Source organism: Ranitomeya imitator, chromosome 2 (genome assembly GCF_032444005.1).
Source record: "Ranitomeya imitator isolate aRanImi1 chromosome 2, aRanImi1.pri, whole genome shotgun sequence".
NCBI lineage: Eukaryota > Metazoa > Chordata > Amphibia > Anura > Dendrobatidae > Ranitomeya > Ranitomeya imitator.
In genome coordinates, this window is record NC_091283.1 from 123,940,332 (window position 1) to 123,961,265 (window position 20,934).

Genomic DNA, 20,934 nt, shown 5'->3' on the forward strand with positions numbered 1-20,934 from the left:
GTATTTTACATCAGTATTTGTAAGCCAAAACCAGGAGTGGATGATAAATGCAGAAGTGGTGCATATGTTTCTATTATACTTTTCCTCTAATTGTTCCACTCCTGGTTTTGGCTTACAAATACTGATGTAAAATACTGACCAAATACTGCTAGTGTGACGGCAGCCCTAGGGTAAGTGCACACAGAATCATTTAGACATTGGCGGCTTTGCCCACGTTCTTGCGGTGGCTCCGCAGTTGTCAGCTTTACTCTATACTGTTACACAATCTTCACCAAATTTTAATGCATCAAAAATAAACTGAAGCAACGTTACAAATAATTACAAAATTTCTATCATTTTGTGTCTACAGCTTCTCTATAGACCTACGTGTCTCTACTATAGCAGTCTGAAAACAAATCCAAAGCAATCGCAGTCACATTCCCTTCCATCTGTCACCTAATGATTAGTATATGCAATAATCAAGGAAACCATAGAAGATAAATGACTGGCTGTGACTTTTGTTTGTAGTCTCTTACCATAGGACACCGATCTGCACATGAGTTGGGAGACAAAACGACAAATCATTAATGAAGTATATTTGCAAAGTTGCATCTGAGAACAAATTAAAAACCGGTTGTGAAGGTGAACAAACCCTTTAAAAAAGGCGAGTAAATATAGATCTATATAAAAAACAATATCCTCCTAATATGATTCACACATGGGTAAGTAAAGGTTTCTCAAGATTCCCTGCTAAAGTCGTTACTATAAAAATGTAGGCATTTTACGTATTTCGCAGCGAGCACCATTTGTCAGTCTTTCTTCCGCAGGACATTGCAGATGGGGAACGGAGCATTACATTCAACATCACTGCCAATAGATATTGTATAATGCTCTGTATAAGATAGACTTTGGATTTAGTATCACTGTAAGTGAAGGACAACAGTCAGACATGAGTTTAATCATCAAGAACACTGCTCGAGGGACTACATCTCCGGACAGAATCAGACACGGCACAAAGAACAAGTTGATAGTTTGAGGCAATTCAAGAAAAGAATGTAAACTGGAAATGGCTGTATTTGATTTTTAAGATGAAAAAGAGTTAAAATATAAAAGGTGCTTTAAAAGCACAATAACTAGAAGGAAATGGATTCTCTAATACCGCTTTGCAAAATGGAATATCTATTCTGCACTTAGAAAATTTTTTTTTTTTTTTTTTATATATATGCCTATTATATTTTCCTACAGACACACACTTGTAGCAGTAAATTCAATTGGAGTCTCTGATAAAAAAAGGCACAAAATTCACAAAACCCTTCAGTGAATTTACATTGCATACAATCCTCTCGCGCAATACCGAACCAGTAAAAAGTCAAATAAATGGCAATAGGCCTATAACGTAGGAAGCCACTATATAAAAGCTGTGGTGGATTATTTGCCACTCTGTATGTCTCTATGAAATCCTGCACGGGTAGGATGATCAGTGTGTGATTTGGGACGTTCCAGACAATTTTGTGGGCTAAAGCTGTACCTCCTCACCCATTAAAAAAGAAAAAGCTTACAGCGTACAATCAACCATATCACACAGTGTTCAGCTGAATGGAAACAGAACAGAAGACGATTCTTCCTATACAGTTCAGCTTGGTACACACACGTAGGAGTTCACAATACAAGCTCACGTGATGACATTATAGGAACAGGTTTAGACTCTGGTTTTGGAAGTAGTAAAATCTTCAATATCCAGGTAAGGCTTTAATAAAGGACTGCAGTCACCAGGGCTCCTGCAAGCCTTGCTGCACTCGTCTGTCGCCGGCTGGGCCTGCATGCAGATTCAACGATCGATCAGATGATGCCGCATTGGTTTCTTATTTAGCTTTATAAAGATCTGAAAATGATGTCGTATAGCCATGTAATCTTCAGAGTGTCCAGCAGATTACATCCCGGGAAAAACCCAGGACACATCATTCTAAACATGCAAGAGAGTTCAACAGCATTCTTAATAAATGTAACCTTTGACAGTTGGGTTCTCCAGTTGCCGAAAACAAAATTTCTGCTCATGTTTTCTTCTTTATGCAGGATTCAGTTATCAATGATGTAACAAGTTAATTTAATGGGATCAAGCTATTTTTTTTTATTTTCCGCTAGGTGTCCATCAAGACAAAGGCTTTCCTATTTTATTATGCAACATAATTGTACTGGTTTGGATTCTCTTTGTCTCTTTCCATGTAGTCCCTGTCTATTAAGGATTCTATTCTTTTCTTCAGATCTGCAGGCTAAAAAGAGAAAAAAATAAAAAAAGTTGTGTTATATTTGCTAACTCCCAGAAGGTTTGCATGGAGAAGAAATTATAATTTTTTCTACCATTTATATAGGCAATTATTTATAGGATATGCAATCGCTACGATTCCCTAGCAACCAGGCAACCCCCACATGTACTTATGCTGGCTAAGATGTAAATCATTCAGCTGCGGTGCTAAAAACTAAAAAACTGAGCACTAAAAAAAATACTCGGAGGACCCCCGAGCATGCTCGAGAAATCTCGAGTAACGAGTATATTCGCTCATCACTAGCTACGATCGATAGGGTGTTGACCTCCAGAATCCCCCCATCAATTCTGAAAAAGAAAAGGCTGCAACACTAACGTTGTAGCTGTTTTTGCACTAATCCAAAGTCAGATACGCCAGATCACCAGTGAGACCATCACAAAACTCACTGGTGATATTGGTTCTTAAGCCGTGCTTACAGCCTTTACCCAGAGAGATCGGAGAGATTGAAAGCACAAGAACAAGGTGAAAGAATAAAGGCTTCTTACTTTACTGCAGCTGGAATCTGAATTTTCAAACTCTCCGGAAACTCGCACATATGGCTTTGTTACCAAGCCCCACGCTGGGCGCCAAAACTGCTGTAGCTGTTTTTGTTCTGATCCAAAGTCAAATAATTCGGCCTCACTGATGATCCGGCATAAGAATTTAGGCTCTCAAATAATAACAGAATGCACACTTGTTGTGAGCATAATGATTGTTTATTCACAAGGAGAATATTACTTCTTATATCATTTACAAACAATGCAACTCATGTAGCCCCCTCTTGTTACCCAGGTCATTATGACTTTATCATGCACCCATAACAGTTTTTGCAGAACCTGGAAACATTGGCTATGAGATAATTATGAAATCCTTGACTGAGACTAAAATTGGGTAATGCAAAACAAAATGTAGGACACAGAAAACATTAACCCATCTATATCACCAATTAAGGCTATATTCATACGCAGCTTTTTGTTGTTGCTTTTATAAGTAAATTAAAGCTGCTTTTACAGTTCCAACAAAAGCTACATGAGATTTCATCTATACCTCCTAATTTACTCCAATCCCGCTACCACCCTCCGCTACTCTTCCCTCATTTGAGGTGCACTCCGTCCGCATCTACTCCCCCTCTGACTGGCTGTCATCTACCGCCCCCAGAACTAGCCATCTCCACCTTTCTCGACCACCTCGCTACTTCATTTCCTCTCTGCTGACATCCCCACTATCATCATGGGTGACTTTAATATCCCTATTGACACTTCCACCTCAGCTGCCTCTAAACTTTTATCATTGACTGCCTCTTTTGGCCTCACTCAATGGTCCTCTGAGGCCACTCACAAAGATGGCAACACGCCGGACCTCATCTTCACCCGCTTCTGCTCCCTTACTAATCTCACTAACTCACCCCTCCCCCTGTCTGACCACAACCTACTTTCTCTTCCCTCTCCTCTCCCAGTGCGCAACCCCCACTCCACATACTCACCCTCGCAGAAATCTCAAACACCTCAATTTACAATCACTCTCCAAGTCCCTTCTCCCTCTTACAGACATGGAAGCCCCACTCATGCATAGCAAAACTCGTATACTCAACATGCAGCCTTGGATGACCAGCCTGACCAAAGAACTGAGACAGGCTTCCAGGATCGCTGAGCGGAGATGGAAGGGATCCCACTCTGCCGACCACGTCACTGCATACAAGCAGTCCCTCGCCAGCATCAAGTCCACGTTCACTGCCGCAAAACAAACTTACTTCTCATCTCTCATATCCTCCCTGTCTCACAACCCTAAACAGCTTTTCAACACTTTCAATTCTCTACTCCGTTCCCCCGCACCCCCTCCCTCCCCTCTCATTTCTGCTGAAGACTTTGCCTTTTTCTTTAAAATAGAAGATCGATACGATCAGAGAAAGCTTTGACCCGCAGTGCCCAATGTCCCTCTTAGCTGCTCAACCCTGTTCCTCCAAAACCAGCATCTGCACCATGACAGAAGATCAGCTCTCCACCCTCCTGTTAAGATCACACCACCACTTGAACGCTGGAGCCGCTCCCGTCCCACCTCATCCCTAACCTTGTCACAGTCTTCATCCCAACTCTAACACACCTCTTCAACCTCTCACTCACAACAGGTGTCTTCCCCTCATCCTTCAAACATGCCGAGATCACACCCATCCTCAACAAGCCATCCCTCGACCCATCCTCTGTCTAGCCATCACCCGATATCTCTTCTCCCTTATGCCTCAAAACTACTGGAACAGCACGTCCATCATGAACTGTCCGCCCACCTCTCCTCCTACTCCCTCTTCGACCGGTTACAATCTGGCTTCTGACCCCATCAGTCAACTGAAACTGCCCTAACTAAAGTCACCAATGACCTACTAACTGCCAAGAGCAAGCGACACTACTCTGTCCTCCTTCTCCTGGACCTATCTTCTGCCTTTGACACAGTGGACCACTCCATTCTGCTACAGATCATCTCATCTCTTGGCATCACAGACTTGGCCCTATCCTGGATCGCGTAATATCTAACAGACCAAACCATTCAGTGTCTCCCTCTCCCACACCACCTCCTCACTCCGCCCCATGTCGGTCGGTGTTCAAGGCTCTGCTTTAGGACCGCTACTCTTCTCCATCCATACCTTTGGCCTGGGACAGCTCATAAAATCCCACGGTATGCAGTATCATCTCTACACTGATGACATGCAGATCTACCTATCCAAACCGGACCTCCTTACTTAACAAAATCCCACACTGTCTGCTATCTCTGCCTTCTTTTCTGCTCGCTTTCTAAAACTTAACATGTACAAAACAGAATTCATCATCTTTCCCCCATCTCACTCTACCCCTCCACCAGACGTATCCATCAATGTCAATGGCTGCTCATTTTCCGCAGTCCCAAACGCCCAGTGCCTCGGGGTGATCCTCGACTCTGCCCTCTCTTTTAAGCCACATATCCAAGCCCTTGCCTCCTCCTGCCGCCTCAAACTCAAAAATATCTCCTGGATCAGCGCATTCCTTGACTGCGACACCACAAAAACACTAGTACATGGCCTTATCTCCCGCCTTGACTACTGCAACCTCCTACTCTCTGGCCTCCCTTCTAGCACCACTCCAATACATCCTACACTCTGCTGCCCGACTAATCTCCCTGTCCCTCCGCTATTCCCCAGCCTCTCCCCTATGCCAATCCCTTCACTGGCTTCCTATCGCCCAGAGACTCCAGTTCAAAACCCTTACAATGACATACAAAGCCATCCACAACCTGTCTCCTCCATACATCTGTGACATGGCCTCCTGGTACTTACCCACACGCAACCTCTGATCTACTCAAGATCTCCTTCTATACTCCCCTCTCATCTCTTCTTCCCAAAACCGCATCAAAGACTTCTCCCGTGCTTCCCCCCCTACTCTGGAAGACTCTACCACAACACATCAGACTCTCACCTACCATAGAAACCTTCAAAAAGAACCTGAAGACTCACCTCTTCCGACAAGCCTATAGGCTGCAGTGATCCTCAACCTACTGAACCACCGCACAACCAGCTCTACCCTCTCCTAGTGTATCCTCACCCATCCCCTGCAGACTGTGAGCCCTCATGGGCAGGGTTCTCCCTCCTTATGTACCTGCATGCCTTGTTTTTTGCTAATGTTTAATTGTATTTGTCTATATTTGCGCCCTTTTCACATGTAAAGCGCCATGGAATAAATGGCGTTAAAAAAATGTATAATAATAAAAAATAGTCATTTCATGCTTCCCCCACCCCTGACTGAATTTAACAACGGCAGCATGTCAATTCCTCCAGTGCTTTTGCAGTGTTTTCCCCCCATACAAAGCAATGAGGAAAAAAAAAAAGTTTTTTGCAATGGTTTCAAACAGCTTTTTGGGCGAATAAAACTAACTGTATTAAAACATGTACAGTAGACAAAGTCAACATGCAATCCTCAACCAAAACTTCTGCAAAAAAACAGTCAAAAATGCAGCCTAAACGCTGAAAAACAGCGAATGCAGCTTTTTTCCTTTTTTTAACTGGCAAGAGAAAAAGTTTTGACTGCAGAGAAGAAAATGCAGCAATAACACTGTAAATATAATTCAAGCATATAACCCCGTCACAATTTTTTCCGAGACAAGTGGAACATGCAACTGGAGCTTGACGACATTCAAGTGGCCATATCTAGGACAATCACAAGAACAAAGATGGAAGTTTTTTTAAGCATTTTACCCACACAGTAACAAGCTTATTTACATGCAGGGGTTTGTAGCACTACTGTATTAAAGTAAATGGGGATACAGCTGCAGGTTACTGCAGAATTTTTGGGTTATATTTGAAGGTTATTGCAGCACTTAAGTAGTACTACAGCTAGTTAATGAGGATCATGAGAGTTCTGGCAATCAGACTGCCACAAATCAGCAAAATGATCTAAAATCCTAGCAGTGTGCCATCGCCTTCTAAAATGACTGCAGATATATGCAGCCACTTGTAAACTATGTCAATAACCGCAGCAGATAAAACCACCACAGTACCATCACATAGAAAGCACAATACCTCTGAACTTGTAAACCTATCCTAACAAAATAAAGACACTAAACTAACACGTGAAAAATTACCTTTACTGGGAATTTAAGCTGGTTGTACACCTCTGACACCAAAAGATTGTGGCTAAGCGTTTTCCTCATCTTCATGATTCGGACAATGGCTGCGTCAATTTGGTATTGCCGGTCCTGAAAGACTCTCTCTGTAGTGCTGGCTTGTTCTTCCACCTTTAAAGATCAAATAGTTCACGTAAGGCTGGAGTCACATTAGCATATAGAAAAACAACGGTCCGATGTTGATCCGGAAAAGTTGGACAAGCGTCATGGGAGCACAATGCGATTTTCCTCATCTAGCATCCGTATGACATGTGTATGCAATGCGTTTTTAACATCAGATTTTACATACTGTTTTTCTCTGCCATTTAAAGCTAGTTTACAAACTAATAAAACAATCTAAAATACAGGTATAGATACATGATCGATAAAAAAATTAAACAGGATAGATGTCCTGTAGATATTTAATGTCACAAGCCCCCCTACATATAATAAACAGCCTTTATTGCTTTTCATGTGGCATTAAAGGGTGTTTTAGCCTTATTTAACTTATTAAAAAAATATAATTTTCTTTTTTTTCCAAATAACCAGCTAAAGGAAAGCAGACAGCTGGAAAGTGGCCAATATCCATGGTGCTTCCCAGTCTATTAATATCAGATCACAGCTGTTTACATAGCCTTTAGCAGTTAGTAGTTATTGAAAATGGGAACATCCTCCCCACCCAAACCCCCCCCCCCCCCCCAAAAAAAAAAACAAAAAAACAAAAGGGGTCAGAGGGCAATGGTTTTCCTCGCACTTCGCAAGCCCGATTTATACGGCAGTGTAAGCGATCCCTTAGCCAGATAGACACAAGATATAGGGAAACAGGACAGTTTAAAAAGAAAGACTATACATATTTTTTGTTTTTTAAAGGGAATGTCACCCCCAAAATCGTACATGAGCTGCGGCCACCGGCATCAGGGGCTTATCTACAGCATTCTGTAATGCTGTAGATAAGCCCTCGATGTATCCTGAAAGATGAGAAAAAGAGGTTAGATTATACGCACCCAGGGGCGGTCCCGCTGCGGTCCGGGTCCAATGGGCGTTGCGGTCCAGCGCCTCCTATCTTTTACAATGACATCTTCATCTTGTCTTTTTTCAGCAAAGTACTGCAGTGCGAAGGTGTCGGGCCACTCCGACCTTTCCGTGGCAGGAAGACAAGAAGAGGACGTGATCGTATGAATATGGGAGGCGCCAGACGTGGACCGCAACGCCCATCGGACCCGGACCGCAGCGGGACCGCCCCTGGGTGAGTATATTATAACCTTTATTTCTCATCTTTCAGGTTACATCGGGGCTTATCTACAGCATAACAGAATGCTGTAGATAAGCCCCTGATGCCGGTGGACGCAGCTCATACGATTTTGGGGTGACAGATTCCCTTTAAAAGAACAACAAAGATGCAAACAAGGAGATTGTCCAATTGGTCTATCCACCATACACTGAGGGCAGAGCCAATATTAACCTGCAAGTTCCTTATCAGAAATTTCATCCACATTAATATCCAGGAATATTTCTAGTGATGCAATATAACTGAGATCTATACTGTGTTCCAAATTATTATGCAAATTGGATTTAAGTTTCATAAAGATTTAATTGTTTTGTTTTTCAAATAAACTCGCGGATGTTATTGTGTGTCAGGGCTCAATGGATCACTGAAATCAATCTTAAACACATGTGATTATTAGTTTTCCAGGTGATTCTAATTAAAGGAAAACTACTTAAAAATGATGTTCCACATTACTAGGCAGGCCACAGTTTTTAAGGAACATGGAAAAGAAAAAGGAACTCTCTGCTGCTGAAAAGCATCAACTAGTGCAATGCCTTGGTCAAGGGATGAAAACATGAGATATTTCCCGAAAACTTAAGCGTGATCATCGTACTGTTCAGAGATTTGTGGCTGAATCTGAGCACAGACATGTTTGTGCTGATAAAGGCAGAATGAGGAAGGTTTCTGCCAGGCAAGTTCATCGGATTAAGAGACCAGTTGCTAAAAAGCCATTACAAACCAGCAAACAGATATTTGAAGCTGCTGGTGCCTCTGAAGTCCCTCGAATCCCAAGGTGTAGGATCCTTCAAAGACTTGCTTTGGTTCATAAACCTACTATTCGACCATCCCTGAACAGTGTTCATAAGCCGAAACGGTTGCAGTGGGCCCAGACATACATGACGACTAATTTTCAAACAGTCTTATTTACTGATGAGTGTCGAGCAACCCTGGATGGTCCAGATGGATGGAGTAGTGGATGGTTGGTGGAGGCCACAATGTCCCAACAAGGCTGCGACGTCAGCAAAGAGGTGGAGGAGTCATGATTTTGGTCCGGAATCATGGGGAAACAGCTGGTAGGGCCCTTTAAGATTCCTGAAGGTGTGAAAATGACCTCTGCAAAGTACAGGTCCTTCTCAAAAAATTAGCATATAGTATTAAATTTCATTATTTACCATAATGTAATGATTACAATTAAACTTTCATATATTATAGATTCATTATCCACCAACTGAAATTTGTCAGGTCTTTTATTGTTTTAATACTGAGGTTTTTTGGGTTATCAGGAGTTGTATGCCAAAATCATGTCTCAATAAATTAGCATATTTCACCCATCCAATCAAATAACAGTGTTTTTTAATAACAAACAAAAAAACCATCAAATAATAATGTTCAGTTATGCACTCAATACTTGGTCGGGAATCCTTTGGCAGAAATGACTGCTTCAATGCGGCGCGGCATGGAGGCAATCAGCCTGTGACACTGCTGAGATGTTATGGAGGCCCAGGATGCTTCAATAGCGGCCTTAAGCTCATCCAGAGTGTTGGGTCTTGCGTCTCTCAACTTTCTCTTCACAATATCCCACAGATTCTCTATGGGGTTCAGGTCAGGAGAGTTGGCAGGCCAATTGAGCACAGTAATACCATGGTCAGTAAACCATTTACCAGTGGTTTTGGCACTGTGAGCAGGTGCCAGGTCGTGCTGAAAAATGAAATCTTCATCTCCATAAAGCATTTCAGCCGATGGAAGCATGAAGTGCTCCAAAATCTCCTGATGGCTAGCTGCATTGACCCTGCCCTTGATGAAACACAGTGGACCAACACCAGCAGCTGACATGGCACCCCACACCATCACTGACTGTGGGTACTTGACACTGGACTTCAGGCATTTTGGCATTTCCTTCTCCCCAGTCTTCCTCCAGACTTTGGCACCTTGATTTCCGAATGACATGCAAAATTTGCTTTCATCAGAAAAAAGTACTTGGGACCACTTAGCAACAGTCCAGTGCTGCTTCTCTGTAGCCCAGGTCAGGCGCCTCTGCCGCTGTTAATGGTTCAAAAGTGGCTTTACCTGGGGAATGCGGCACCTGTAGCCCATTTCCTGCACACGCCTGTGCACGGTGGCTCTGGATGTTTCCACACCAGACTCCGTCCACTGCTTCCTCAGGTTCCCCAAGGTCTGGAATCGGTCCTTCTCCACAATCTTCCTCAGGGTCCGGTCTCCTCTTCTCGTTGTACAGCGTTTTCTGCCACATTGTTTCCTTCCAACAGACTTACCATTGAGGTGCCTTGATACAGCACTCTGGGAACAGCCTATTTGTTGAGAAATTTCTTTCTGGGTCTTACCCTCTTGCTTGAGGGTGTCAATGATGGCCTTCTTGACATCTGTCAGGTCGCTAGTCTTACCCATGATGGGGGTTTTGAGTAATGAACCAGGCAGGGAGTTTATAAAAGCCTCAGGTATCTTTTGCATGTGTTTAGAGTTAATTAGTTGATTCAGAAGATTAGGGTAATAGGTCGTTTAGAGAACCTTTTCTTGATATGCTAATTTATTGAGACAGGTTTTTTGGGTTATCAGGAGTTGTATGCCAAAATCATCAGTATTAAAACAATAAAAGACCTGACAAATTTCAGTTGGTGGATAATGAATCTATAATATATGAAAGTTTAATTGTAATCATTACATTATGGTAAATAATGAAATTTAACACTATATGCTAATTTTTTGAGAAGGACCTGTATGTAGAGTTTCTGACTGACAACTTTCTTCCATAGTCTAAAAAGCAGAAACGTGCCTTCAGGAGCAAAATCATCTTCATGAATGACAATGCCCCATCTCATGCTGCAAAGAATACCTCGGAGTCATTGGCTGCTAGGGGCTTAAAAGGAGATAAACTCATGGTGTGGCCACCATCTTCCCCTGACCTCAACCGTACAGAGAACCTTTGGAGTATCATCAAGCAAAAGATCTATGAGGGTGGGAGGCCATTCACATCAAAACAGCAGCTCTGGGAGGCTATTCTGACTTCATGTAAAGAAATACAAGCAGAAACTCTCCAAAAACTCACAAGCTCAATGGATGCAAGAATTGTGAAGGTGATATCAAAGAAGGGGTCCTATGTTAACATGTAACTTGGCTTGTTAGGAGGTTTTGGAGTTAAATAGCTTTTTGTTCAGTGAATGTGACCTCCTAATGCTGCTAATTCCACAAATGAGCATTTTCAGTTCTTTAAAACATATCAAATGTATAGAAATTCTACTGTGCCTAATAATTTGGAACAGTGCATTTTGAGTTTTTATTTATTTTGGAGATTATACTGTTATAATTGGGAGTTTTCTTCAATAAAATTCGATGTATACTCTAAAGAGTGATGACTTATTAGACTTACTGTCATTTGCACCGACCATTTAGGAAAATCCGAGAAAAATATAATTTGCATAATAATTTGGAACACAGTGTAGATGTTTGAGAGATTGCCAAAAAGATTTTTCTAAGTTCTGTCCATTAAACATCACATACAAGCTATGAAATATTTAGTGCCATTTGTCTAAAACCCATACATAAAAACTAGCTATTGAACCCATTCTACATCCGGGTGGCGAGCATTTATATTGGTATATGGTCTCCATCCTGGTATGTGCTGCTACCATCTTGCGCCCCCATCCTGCGCCCTCATCCTGTTTTGTGCGCCTCCATCTTGTCATGTGCTACTCTCTTCCTGTGCCCTTATCCTGTCGTGCTCCCATCCTGTGCCCCAATCCTGTGATGTGCTGCCCCCATCCTGTTATGAACTACTCCAATTCTGCACCCCCATCCTGTCATGTGCTGCTCCCATCCTGCACCCAAATTCCATCAATCCACAATACACGTCCAAATCCACAGAGCCAGTGCAAGAAAACCACGCTAAATCCGAGCAGGAGCCAAAAGGAGCTTTACCTGAGGAGGCGCTGCCAACCATCAGGAGGCAAACCACAGGGGCCAGCTCCTAGAGGGAACACCACCAGAGAGCATCAGGGGGAAGGGGTGCAAGGCATGGCCATGGGGCGGGGGTGGGGGTGGAGAGAGACAGGCAGAGGTAATGAGAAACCGCAGAAGGTCAATCCTGGACTTGGAGCAGTACAGAGGAAACGCAACATGTGAAGCACAACTAAAATCGCATTGCTGTCCGTCGGCCTCACAATATGACTGCTGCGACCAGCCGACTGCTGCGACCAGCCGACTGCTGCAACCAGCCGATTGCTGCAACCAGCCGACTGCTGCAACCAGCCGACTGCTGCAACCAGCCGACTGCTAAGCTCCTAGCTCCGCCGGTGAGGTCCTCGGCAGCTCTGCTTCGTGCTGCTGCCTCTGACCGCTCTCTGGTTGCTGCTGCAGGTCTGAAGAGACCCCGCGGCAATACCTGATGGGTAACTTGTGCCAGAGATTGCGGTATGCGTTCAGTGCTTACGCATACCGCGATCTCTTGGGCCACAATCCTCATCCCCGGATGCGTAACTCTGTGGGGTCCAGACTGCGCAGGCGCATCGCGCTTGTGCAGTCTATAAAGGCTTCGGACAGAGTGACGCTCCTACCTTGATATTATAGATATTGGGAGCAGCATAGCACCCATGGTCTGTGTCCCCCAGTGAGGCAAAGGAAAAAAATATTTTACAGTGGCATGTAAAAGTATTGGCACCCCTGGTTAAAATGACTTTTTGTCAACTGTTAAGCAAGTTGAAAATGAAATGTTTTCTATAAGGCCTAATGACATATTTCCTTTAGGTTTTATACAAAAGATAGAGATACATTTTTATCTTTTATATTTTAAAAATTACAAAAAAGAAAATGGCAGATGTAAATGTTTGGGCACCCTTGTAGATTTGTGTGCTCATATAAGTTTGGCCAAGGTTTTAGACCTTCATTAGACTGATAGGAATGACCAGGTGATGCAAATTTCCCAGCTTTATAAAAACCCGGCTTCATCTAACCTTGTGCCAAAATACAGCAGCCATGGGCTCTTCTAAGCAGCTGCCTATCACTCTGAAAATGGTGGAGGCCCACACAGCAGGAGAAGGCTATAAGATGATAGCAAAGTGTTTTCTTTATCGCCTCTCATTGGGGGACACAGGAACCATGGGTGTATGCAGCTGCCACTAGGAGGCTGACACTATGCAAATAAAAAAGTTAGCTCCTCCTCTGCAGTGTACACCTCACCGACTGGCATTATACTCTTCAGTTTAGCTTAGTGTCAGTAGGAGGTGGACATGGGTCTTTCATTAGACCCTTATCTACCTCAATGTGCGTCGTTTTTTCTTTCAGGTTTCCGGAGGGATACAGGGTGAACAGTCACACCTGTAATCCCAAAATACGGACTATGAGTACGGCGTGTACTGCCACCCCATATCCTCATAGATCCTTCTCCAGGACCAAGAGCCTTAGCAGACAAGCGTGCTTAGAAGTCCGGTCCTGGCTCCGTCACCCACCCACTCGCCCACCAGAGCCTGTCGGTTGCGGAGACGAGGTCGTCCATCAGCTCCCCGGACGTCTCATCCCCTTTAAGGTTAGTACCGGCGTGGAATGTTTGAGGTAAGTATTTCCCATACCATCCCAGATATTGCTGCTTGCACGGATCCCGCAGCACGACCCGGGTTAACCTTCGGCCACAGACCTTCAGGTTCTGCTATCCGTGGCGCACTGCTCTGCGCCGCGGTTTTTTTCACGGGGCACACAGGCGCTGTAGCCCTGGCAGGCCGGCGCACCGCTTCTTCCTGCGGCGCACTGCTCTGGCGCCGCAGGGGGTTTTCACTACGGCACTCTTAAAGTGGCACTGTCTGGCAGGCTGCTGCGCCGCCTGTATCTTTTGCGGCGCACTATTCCGGCGCCGCGGCCTCTCCTCGGCCGCCGGATCCTAATTTAGGCCCCGGCTTCGGTCGGGGCCTACTTCCGGCCCTAGCCTGGTAGGCTGCTGCGCCGCCTGTATCTCTTGCGGCGCACTATTCTGGTACAGCTTTCCGGCGCCGCAGCCTCCCCTCGGCCGCCGGCTCCTAATTTAGGCCCCGGCTTCGGTCGGGGCATACTTCCGGTTTGCGCGCTCCCCCACTTCCAGCTTCTGCGGGCTGGCTTTTTTTCCCGCCCGACCTTCTGTGCCCTGCCCACCGACGCCTCAGTGTCTAGCTCCGCCCCCTTCTTCCAGGGACACTCTTCTGGTGTGCGCACCGCTTTGTAGCTGCAGCAGCACCAGCTCTCGCAGCGTGCCCGCACCTTCGCATCTTCTGTGGGCACAGCACGATCTGCGCAGAATACTGCTCCTCATGGCACTCCATCTACAAGTGGGACATCTTCCAGGACTGGGTCCGTGAGTAGCTGCACTGCAGACTGACACCCCCCTCTGCCCCACTGTCCCCTAACCCTCTGGCATTTTCTTCAGGGACCTCTCAAAAGGTCTACCTCTAAAGGGGGCCGCTCTCGTCCCCCTACTTCTTCTTCTGCCTTAGTCAAGTACTTTGCATGTTCGTCCTGTAACAGCAAACTTCCCTCAGGTCAGTCCTCTCCGCTGTGTCAGTCCTGCAGCAACCCGATTATTCCCACCGCCCAGGATCCCCCGGCTGCTCCGCCCGAGAGTGATCCCAGGCTGGGCCTCCTCTCTGTCACAATCGGTGGCCGATTTAACATGGGTGTCTCAAACCCTGGTGTCCGCGTTGGATCGGTTACCCCTGCAGTGGCCAGCGGGTCGCAGGAACCGCCGCCCGATCCCTCCTTGATAAGCCACAAAAGGTCCAGACAAAAACGTCGGTCTGAGTCCTCTTCACGCTCCATCTCGCCACACGGCCCTCCCCTGCGGTCCCGATCCTCCTCCCCTGAGTCAGGCGAGGCATTATCTGATGCGTCCTCGGAGGATATTTCGGAGCTGGATCCTAACCAAATCGCCACCATGAGGGAGACGGTCCAGAATCTCATTGGGGCAATAAACCAAACCTGTGGCATCAAGGATCCCTCTACGGAACCTGCAGATCAGGCGGTTTCGTTTAGACGGGCCAAACCACCTTCTAAATTTTTCGCTCCTCATCCTGAATTCGAGGAAATCTTGTCCAGAGAGAGAGAATCCGACCAGACGTTTTCAGAGGGGAAAACGCCTGGGGGTGTTATATCCTTTTTCTCCAGAGCTTACCGCCAATTGGATGGTCTCTCCCTCGGTGGATCCCCCTGTTTCCAGGCTGTCCACCAACACGATGCTTCCACTGTCCGGCGGAGCATCTCTGAAGGATTCTAACAATAGAGTTATAGAATCCTTTTGCGAAATCGGCTTTTGAAGCGGCTTCAGCGGCTATGTCCAGCCTTTGCTTCCACTTGGACCTAAAAATCCATCTCAAAATGGGCCAAGGATCTATGGCGAGGTATTCTGGACGGAGCGCCTCCCGCGCAATTAGCGGAACTTGCCAACCAGATTTCCCACGCTGGCGATTACCTGGTCTCCGCCTCCCTGGATGTCGCGTCTTGTGCAGCTCAGGCTTCCAGCAATGCCGTTGCCATCCGCCGGACCGTCAGGCTCAAGGCCTGGCAGGCGGACTTGTCTTCCAAAAAGTCCCTCACTAGTCTGCCCTTCCAGGGCTCTTGTCTCTTTGGTTCCCAGTTGGACCAAATCATTAAGGATGCCACCGGGGGTACAAGTTCTCTTCTCCCCCAGGCTAAGCCTCGTCGCCCTCCTCCTAGACGGCAGTTTCGCTCTTTTCGTTGCTTCGCTGCGTCAAACTCCTTTTCCCAGCAGCAACAGAGGCCACAGGCACGTCAAAAGAAGAAGGCGGTGTCCTTTAGGCCCACTTCGTCCTGGCGTCCTCGCTACTCCCAGGGTAGATCCTCCAGGCCCAGGACTGGAAGATCCACCTCCGCATGACTCTCGGCAGGACTCCAGCCCAACTCCCAGATTGGGCGGCCGTCTTCTCCTTTTCAGGGACGTCTGGATTTCCGCAGTAGAGGACGCTTGGGTCAGGGAAGTTGTATCCTCGGGATACAAGATAGAGTTCGCTTCTGGACCTCGGGATCGTTTCTTCCAATCCCGTCCTCCAAGAGATCCCGCTCTAGTTCCGGGCTTCTTCGCAGCCATCGCTTCTCTGACCAAATCCGGGGTAATCGTTCCCGTCCCAGAAAAGGAACGGTTCATGGGTTTCTACTCGAACCTTTTTGTGGTACCGAAAAAAGACGGCAAGGTTCGACCCATTCTGGACCTCAAATTGCTGAACAGGAGAGTTCGCCTGAGACACTTCAGGATGGAATCCCTTCGTTCAGTAATTGCTTCCATGGAGGCTCAGGAATTTCTATGCTCAATAGATATCCAGGACGCCTACCTCCATGTCCCGATATTTCCCGGACATCACCGTTTCCTGCGCTTTGCAGTGCAACGAGATCATTTTCAGTTCGTTGCCCTGCCGTTTGGTCTCGCAACCGCGCCAAGGGTGTTCACGAAAATCATGGCGGCGCTGATGGCCATCTTGAGAGTCAGAGGCTTGGTCCTGTTTCCATACCTCGACGACATCCTCATCAAGGCTCCGTCCTTTGCTCAGGCTCACGAAAGCCTGTCCATTGTTCTCGACACCTTAGCCCGTTTCGGGTGGCTGGTCAAACGGAAGAAGTCAAGCCCTATTATTCCTTCTCAGCGCATCATCTTTCTGGGCATGCTTTACGACACTCGTCAGACCAGAGTCCTCCTTCCCAAAGACAAGAGATCCACTCTGTCGGGACATACGCTTGCTCCAGGGTCCTCGGCCTCCCTCCCTCCGTTCGGCAATGAAGGTTCTGGGGAGGATGGTAGCTACATTGGATTCCCTTCGCCCAATTTCACTCGCGACCCCCTTCAGCAAGCCATTCTGTCTCAGTGGGACAGGTCTGTCTTCTCCCTGGATCGGCCGATCAGACTCTTCTCGGGTCAAGCGGTCCCTCAACTGGTGGCTGACGTCACCTCATCTCCCAGGGCAGGTCCTTCTTTCCATTTCACTGGCAGGTGGTGACAACGGACGCCAGCCTGATCGGCTGTGGTGCGGTTTTTCGCCACCTGACGGTTCAGGGCCGTTGGTCGTCGCAGGAGGCATCTCTGCCAATCAATGTCCTCGAAATTCGGGCCATCTTTCTGTCCCTCCGCCACTGGGAAAGGATCCTCAGGGGCCTTCCAGTCCGGATCCAGATGGACAACGCCACGGCTGTGGCATATGTCAACCATCAGGGGGGGACCCGGAGCTCCTTGGCCCTTGCCGAGGTATCCAAGATCCTCCTTTGGGCAGAGGCAACGGTTCCGGTGATATCCGCGGTGAATATCCCCGGCGTGGACAACTGGGCCGCCGACTTCCTCAGCCGTGAGGGCCTCGCAGCAGGGGAATGGTCCTTGCATCCGGAGGTCTTCCATCAGATTTGTCTTCGATGGGGGACTCCGGACGTGGATCTCACGGCGTCTCGAATCAACAGGAAGGTTCCGCAGTTCGTCTCCATGTCCCGCAATCCTCTCGCAGTGGGCGTCGATGCTCTAGCCATTCCTTGGTCACAGTTTGAGCTGCCCTACCTGTTCCCACCCCTTCCATTACTTCCCAAACTGTTGAAGATCAAAGCGGAAGGGGTGCCGGTCATCCTGATTGCCCCGGATTGGCCCAGGAGAGCTTGGTTCGCGGAGCTCGTCAACCTTCTCGCGGACGCTCCCTGGCGCCTTCCAGACAGGCCCGATCTGCTGTCCCAGGGTCCGATCTGCCACCCGAATTCTCGGTCGCTCAGTTTAACGGCGTGGCTGTTGAGACCGCGGTTCTAAGAGCGTTCGGCCTTTCGGACCGGGTGATTCACACCATGATTCAAGCTCGGAAGCCTTCGTCTTGCAGGATCTACTACCGTACCTGGAAGGCTTACTTCCGTTGGTGCGAATCCAACCGCGTTCCGCCTATGGTTTTTTCCCTGCCTTCTCTTTTGGCCTTCCTTCAGGCAGGACTGGATTTCCGAGTTGGCGGCCCTGTCTTGCCGTCCTCCGTTTTTGGTCATTCACCAGGACAAGGTGGTCTTCCGGCCTCCACCTTCTTTTCTTCCTAAGGTGGTTTCTACCTTCCACCTCAACGAGGACATCGTTCTACCTTCCTTTTGTCCAGCTACGACTCATCCTCTGGAGCGATCGTTGAACAAGCTGGACCTCGTCAGGGCAGTGAGGATCTATCTGGACAGAACGTCCACTTTCCGGAAGACGGATTCTTTTTTCGTCATTCCTGATGGCACGCGCAGAGGCCAACAGGCTTCTAAAGCGACTATTGCTCGCTGGATCAAAATGGCAATTTTGGAGGCTTACCGGGTCAAGAACAGAGTGCCCCCTCCTGGGATTAAGGCTCACTCTACCCGGGCAGTTGGCGCCTCCTGGGCGGTGCACCACAGGGCTTCCGCCCTACAGCTTTGCAAAGCGGCAACTTGGTCTTCCATCCACACGTTCGCCAAATTTTACAAGGTCCATACCTACGCTTCGGCGGACGCCGGCCTAGGCAGAAGGGTCCTGCAGGCGGCAGTGGTGAGTCCTCTGACCTAATGGAAGTCTGTTTTTCCCGCCCTAGGGACTGCTTTCGGACGTCCCATGGTTCCTGTGTCCCCCAATGAGAGGCGATAAAGAAAACAGGATTTTTGGTTGCTTACCGTAAAATCTGTTTCTTGAAGCCTCCATTGGGGGACACAGCTCCCTCCCAATGTTTCTGTTATCTGTTCTATGACTGTTCTCACGTTTACAGTTCTCAAGTTTGTGGTTATGGTTTTTCAACCTTGTTCTTTTCTCCTACTGCTTTCTTACTAACTGAAGAGTATAATGCCAGTCGGTGGGGTGTACACTGCAGAGGAGGAGCTAACTTTTTTATTTGCATAGTGTCAGCCTCCTAGTGGCAGCAGCATACACCCATGGTTCCTGTGTCCCCCAATGGAGGCTTCAAGAAACAGATTTTACGGTAAGCAACCAAAAATCCTGTTTTCAATTTGTCCTTTCCTCAGTTCAAAATGTAATTAAGAAATAGCAGTTAACAGGAATAGTGGAGGTCAAGATAAGGTCTGGAAGATCAAGCAGAATTTCAGTCAGAACTGCTCCTATGATTGCTAGAAACGAAAATCAGAACCCCTCGCTTGACTGCAAAAGACCTTCAGAATGATGTATCAGACTCTAGAGTTGTGGTACATTGTTCAACTGTTCAGAGACACCTGCACAAATATGGCCTTCATGGAAGAATCATCAAAAGAAAAACTCTCCTGCGTAATCACCATAAAATTCAAAGTCAGAAGTATGCAAAAGAACATCTAAATAAGTCTGATGCATTTTGGAAACAAGACATGTAGACCGATGAGGTTAAAGTAGAACTCTTTGACCACAATGATCAAAGGTATGTGTGGACAAAAACAAAAAAAAAAAGCATAGAATTTCAGGATAAGAACATTTCACCAACCATTAAGCATGGGGGTGGATCAATCATGCTTTGAGGTGGTGATGCAGCCAATGGCACAGGGAACATTTCACAGGTAGAGGGAAGAATGGATTCATGAAATTTCAACAAATTCTTGATGCATACATGACACCATCTGTAAAAAAGCCGAAGTTGAAAAGAGAATGGTGTGTTGTCCACAAATGGATAATGATCCTAAACACACATCAAAATCCACAATAGACAACCTCAAAAGGCACAAGCTGAAGGTTTTACAATGGCCCTCACAGTCCCCTGATCTGAACATCATTGAAAATCTGTGACTAGACCTCAAAATATCAGTGCATGCAAGACAACCCAGGAATCTCACAGAACTGGAAGAATGGATGAAAATCACTCAAACAAGAAATGAAAGACTCTTGGCTGGCTACAAAAAGCATTTACAAGCTGTGATACTTTCAAAAAAGGTTTTTTTTTGCCTATAATGCAAAGGAAATGTATAATCTTTAACTTCAGGCCTTTTAGAGATCATTTCATCTTCAACTTACTTAACTGTTCACAATAACAGTAATTTTGACCACGGGTGCCCTTTTACATGCCACTGTAGGAATCTTTTGCATCCCTAGGGAGAACATTGCCAAGTTTTCTCTTTTCCTATAAGCTTGTAGCTGCCATAACAGGGAAAAGTACAGTAATCCTTATAAAAACAGCAACGCAGAAGAGTTGGGAAAGGTCTGTGACAGAGGCGGTAACAGAACAGCAGTGTGCATGGAGCTTCCAGGAAAGGCGTTATACAGTAAAGTACCGTTTCTTTCATCTGAATCTGGTTAATTCTTATCCTGAACAGCTGATGCTTGAAATCATCATTGAAGGTGAACTTGTCTCCATCATCTACGTCTTTACTCTTGGGATTCTTGGCGAGAACTCTGGCTCGGCCACAGGCCAACGACTGCAGTGTTCTCCTTAATTCACTATCCTCTGGACAAACGAAAGAAACAGTTAAAAAAACAAAAACAAAAAACACCTATATGTTTAAGAGTAACATTAGTTTTTGCTTCATAAATAGTAAATATTACAAAGGAAAATAAGAAATTTTGTAATATGTTATCAGAAGAATCTCCAGGACTGATCATTCACTCTGAATTCATGGGTAAAATATGTCTTCAGTGATTACAGACTTTCCCATTACTGTACTCAGATTGCAGATGACATTCGGTGATTTTCAATGTCTATGGGGAGAAGAAGTTAATAGGCAGACACCGACATTCTGCTGCAAGTTATGATGAAACGAGTTACCGTTCTCCATAGAACTTCATGAGCACCAGCTGTCATCTCATCTCTGATGTGGGAAAGTCTCTATTCACCAAAGACAGAT

General features: G+C 46.2%; 1 protein-coding gene across 1 annotated transcript in view; it reads right to left on the reverse strand.

Annotated features, from left to right (window-relative positions):
- Positions 1-257: 257 nt before the first annotated feature.
- Positions 258-20,934, reverse strand: part of CUL4B (cullin 4B) — an 84,317-nt gene continuing 63,640 nt past the window's right edge. The window contains exons 19-21 of the mRNA XM_069747195.1: positions 20,365-20,537; positions 6,885-7,037; positions 258-2,249 (exon numbers count right to left, since the gene is read on the reverse strand). Coding sequence (XP_069603296.1) covers positions 2,154-2,249; positions 6,885-7,037; positions 20,365-20,537 — 422 coding nt within the window. The 3' untranslated portion in view covers positions 258-2,153. The remainder of the gene's footprint in view (positions 2,250-6,884; positions 7,038-20,364; positions 20,538-20,934) is intronic.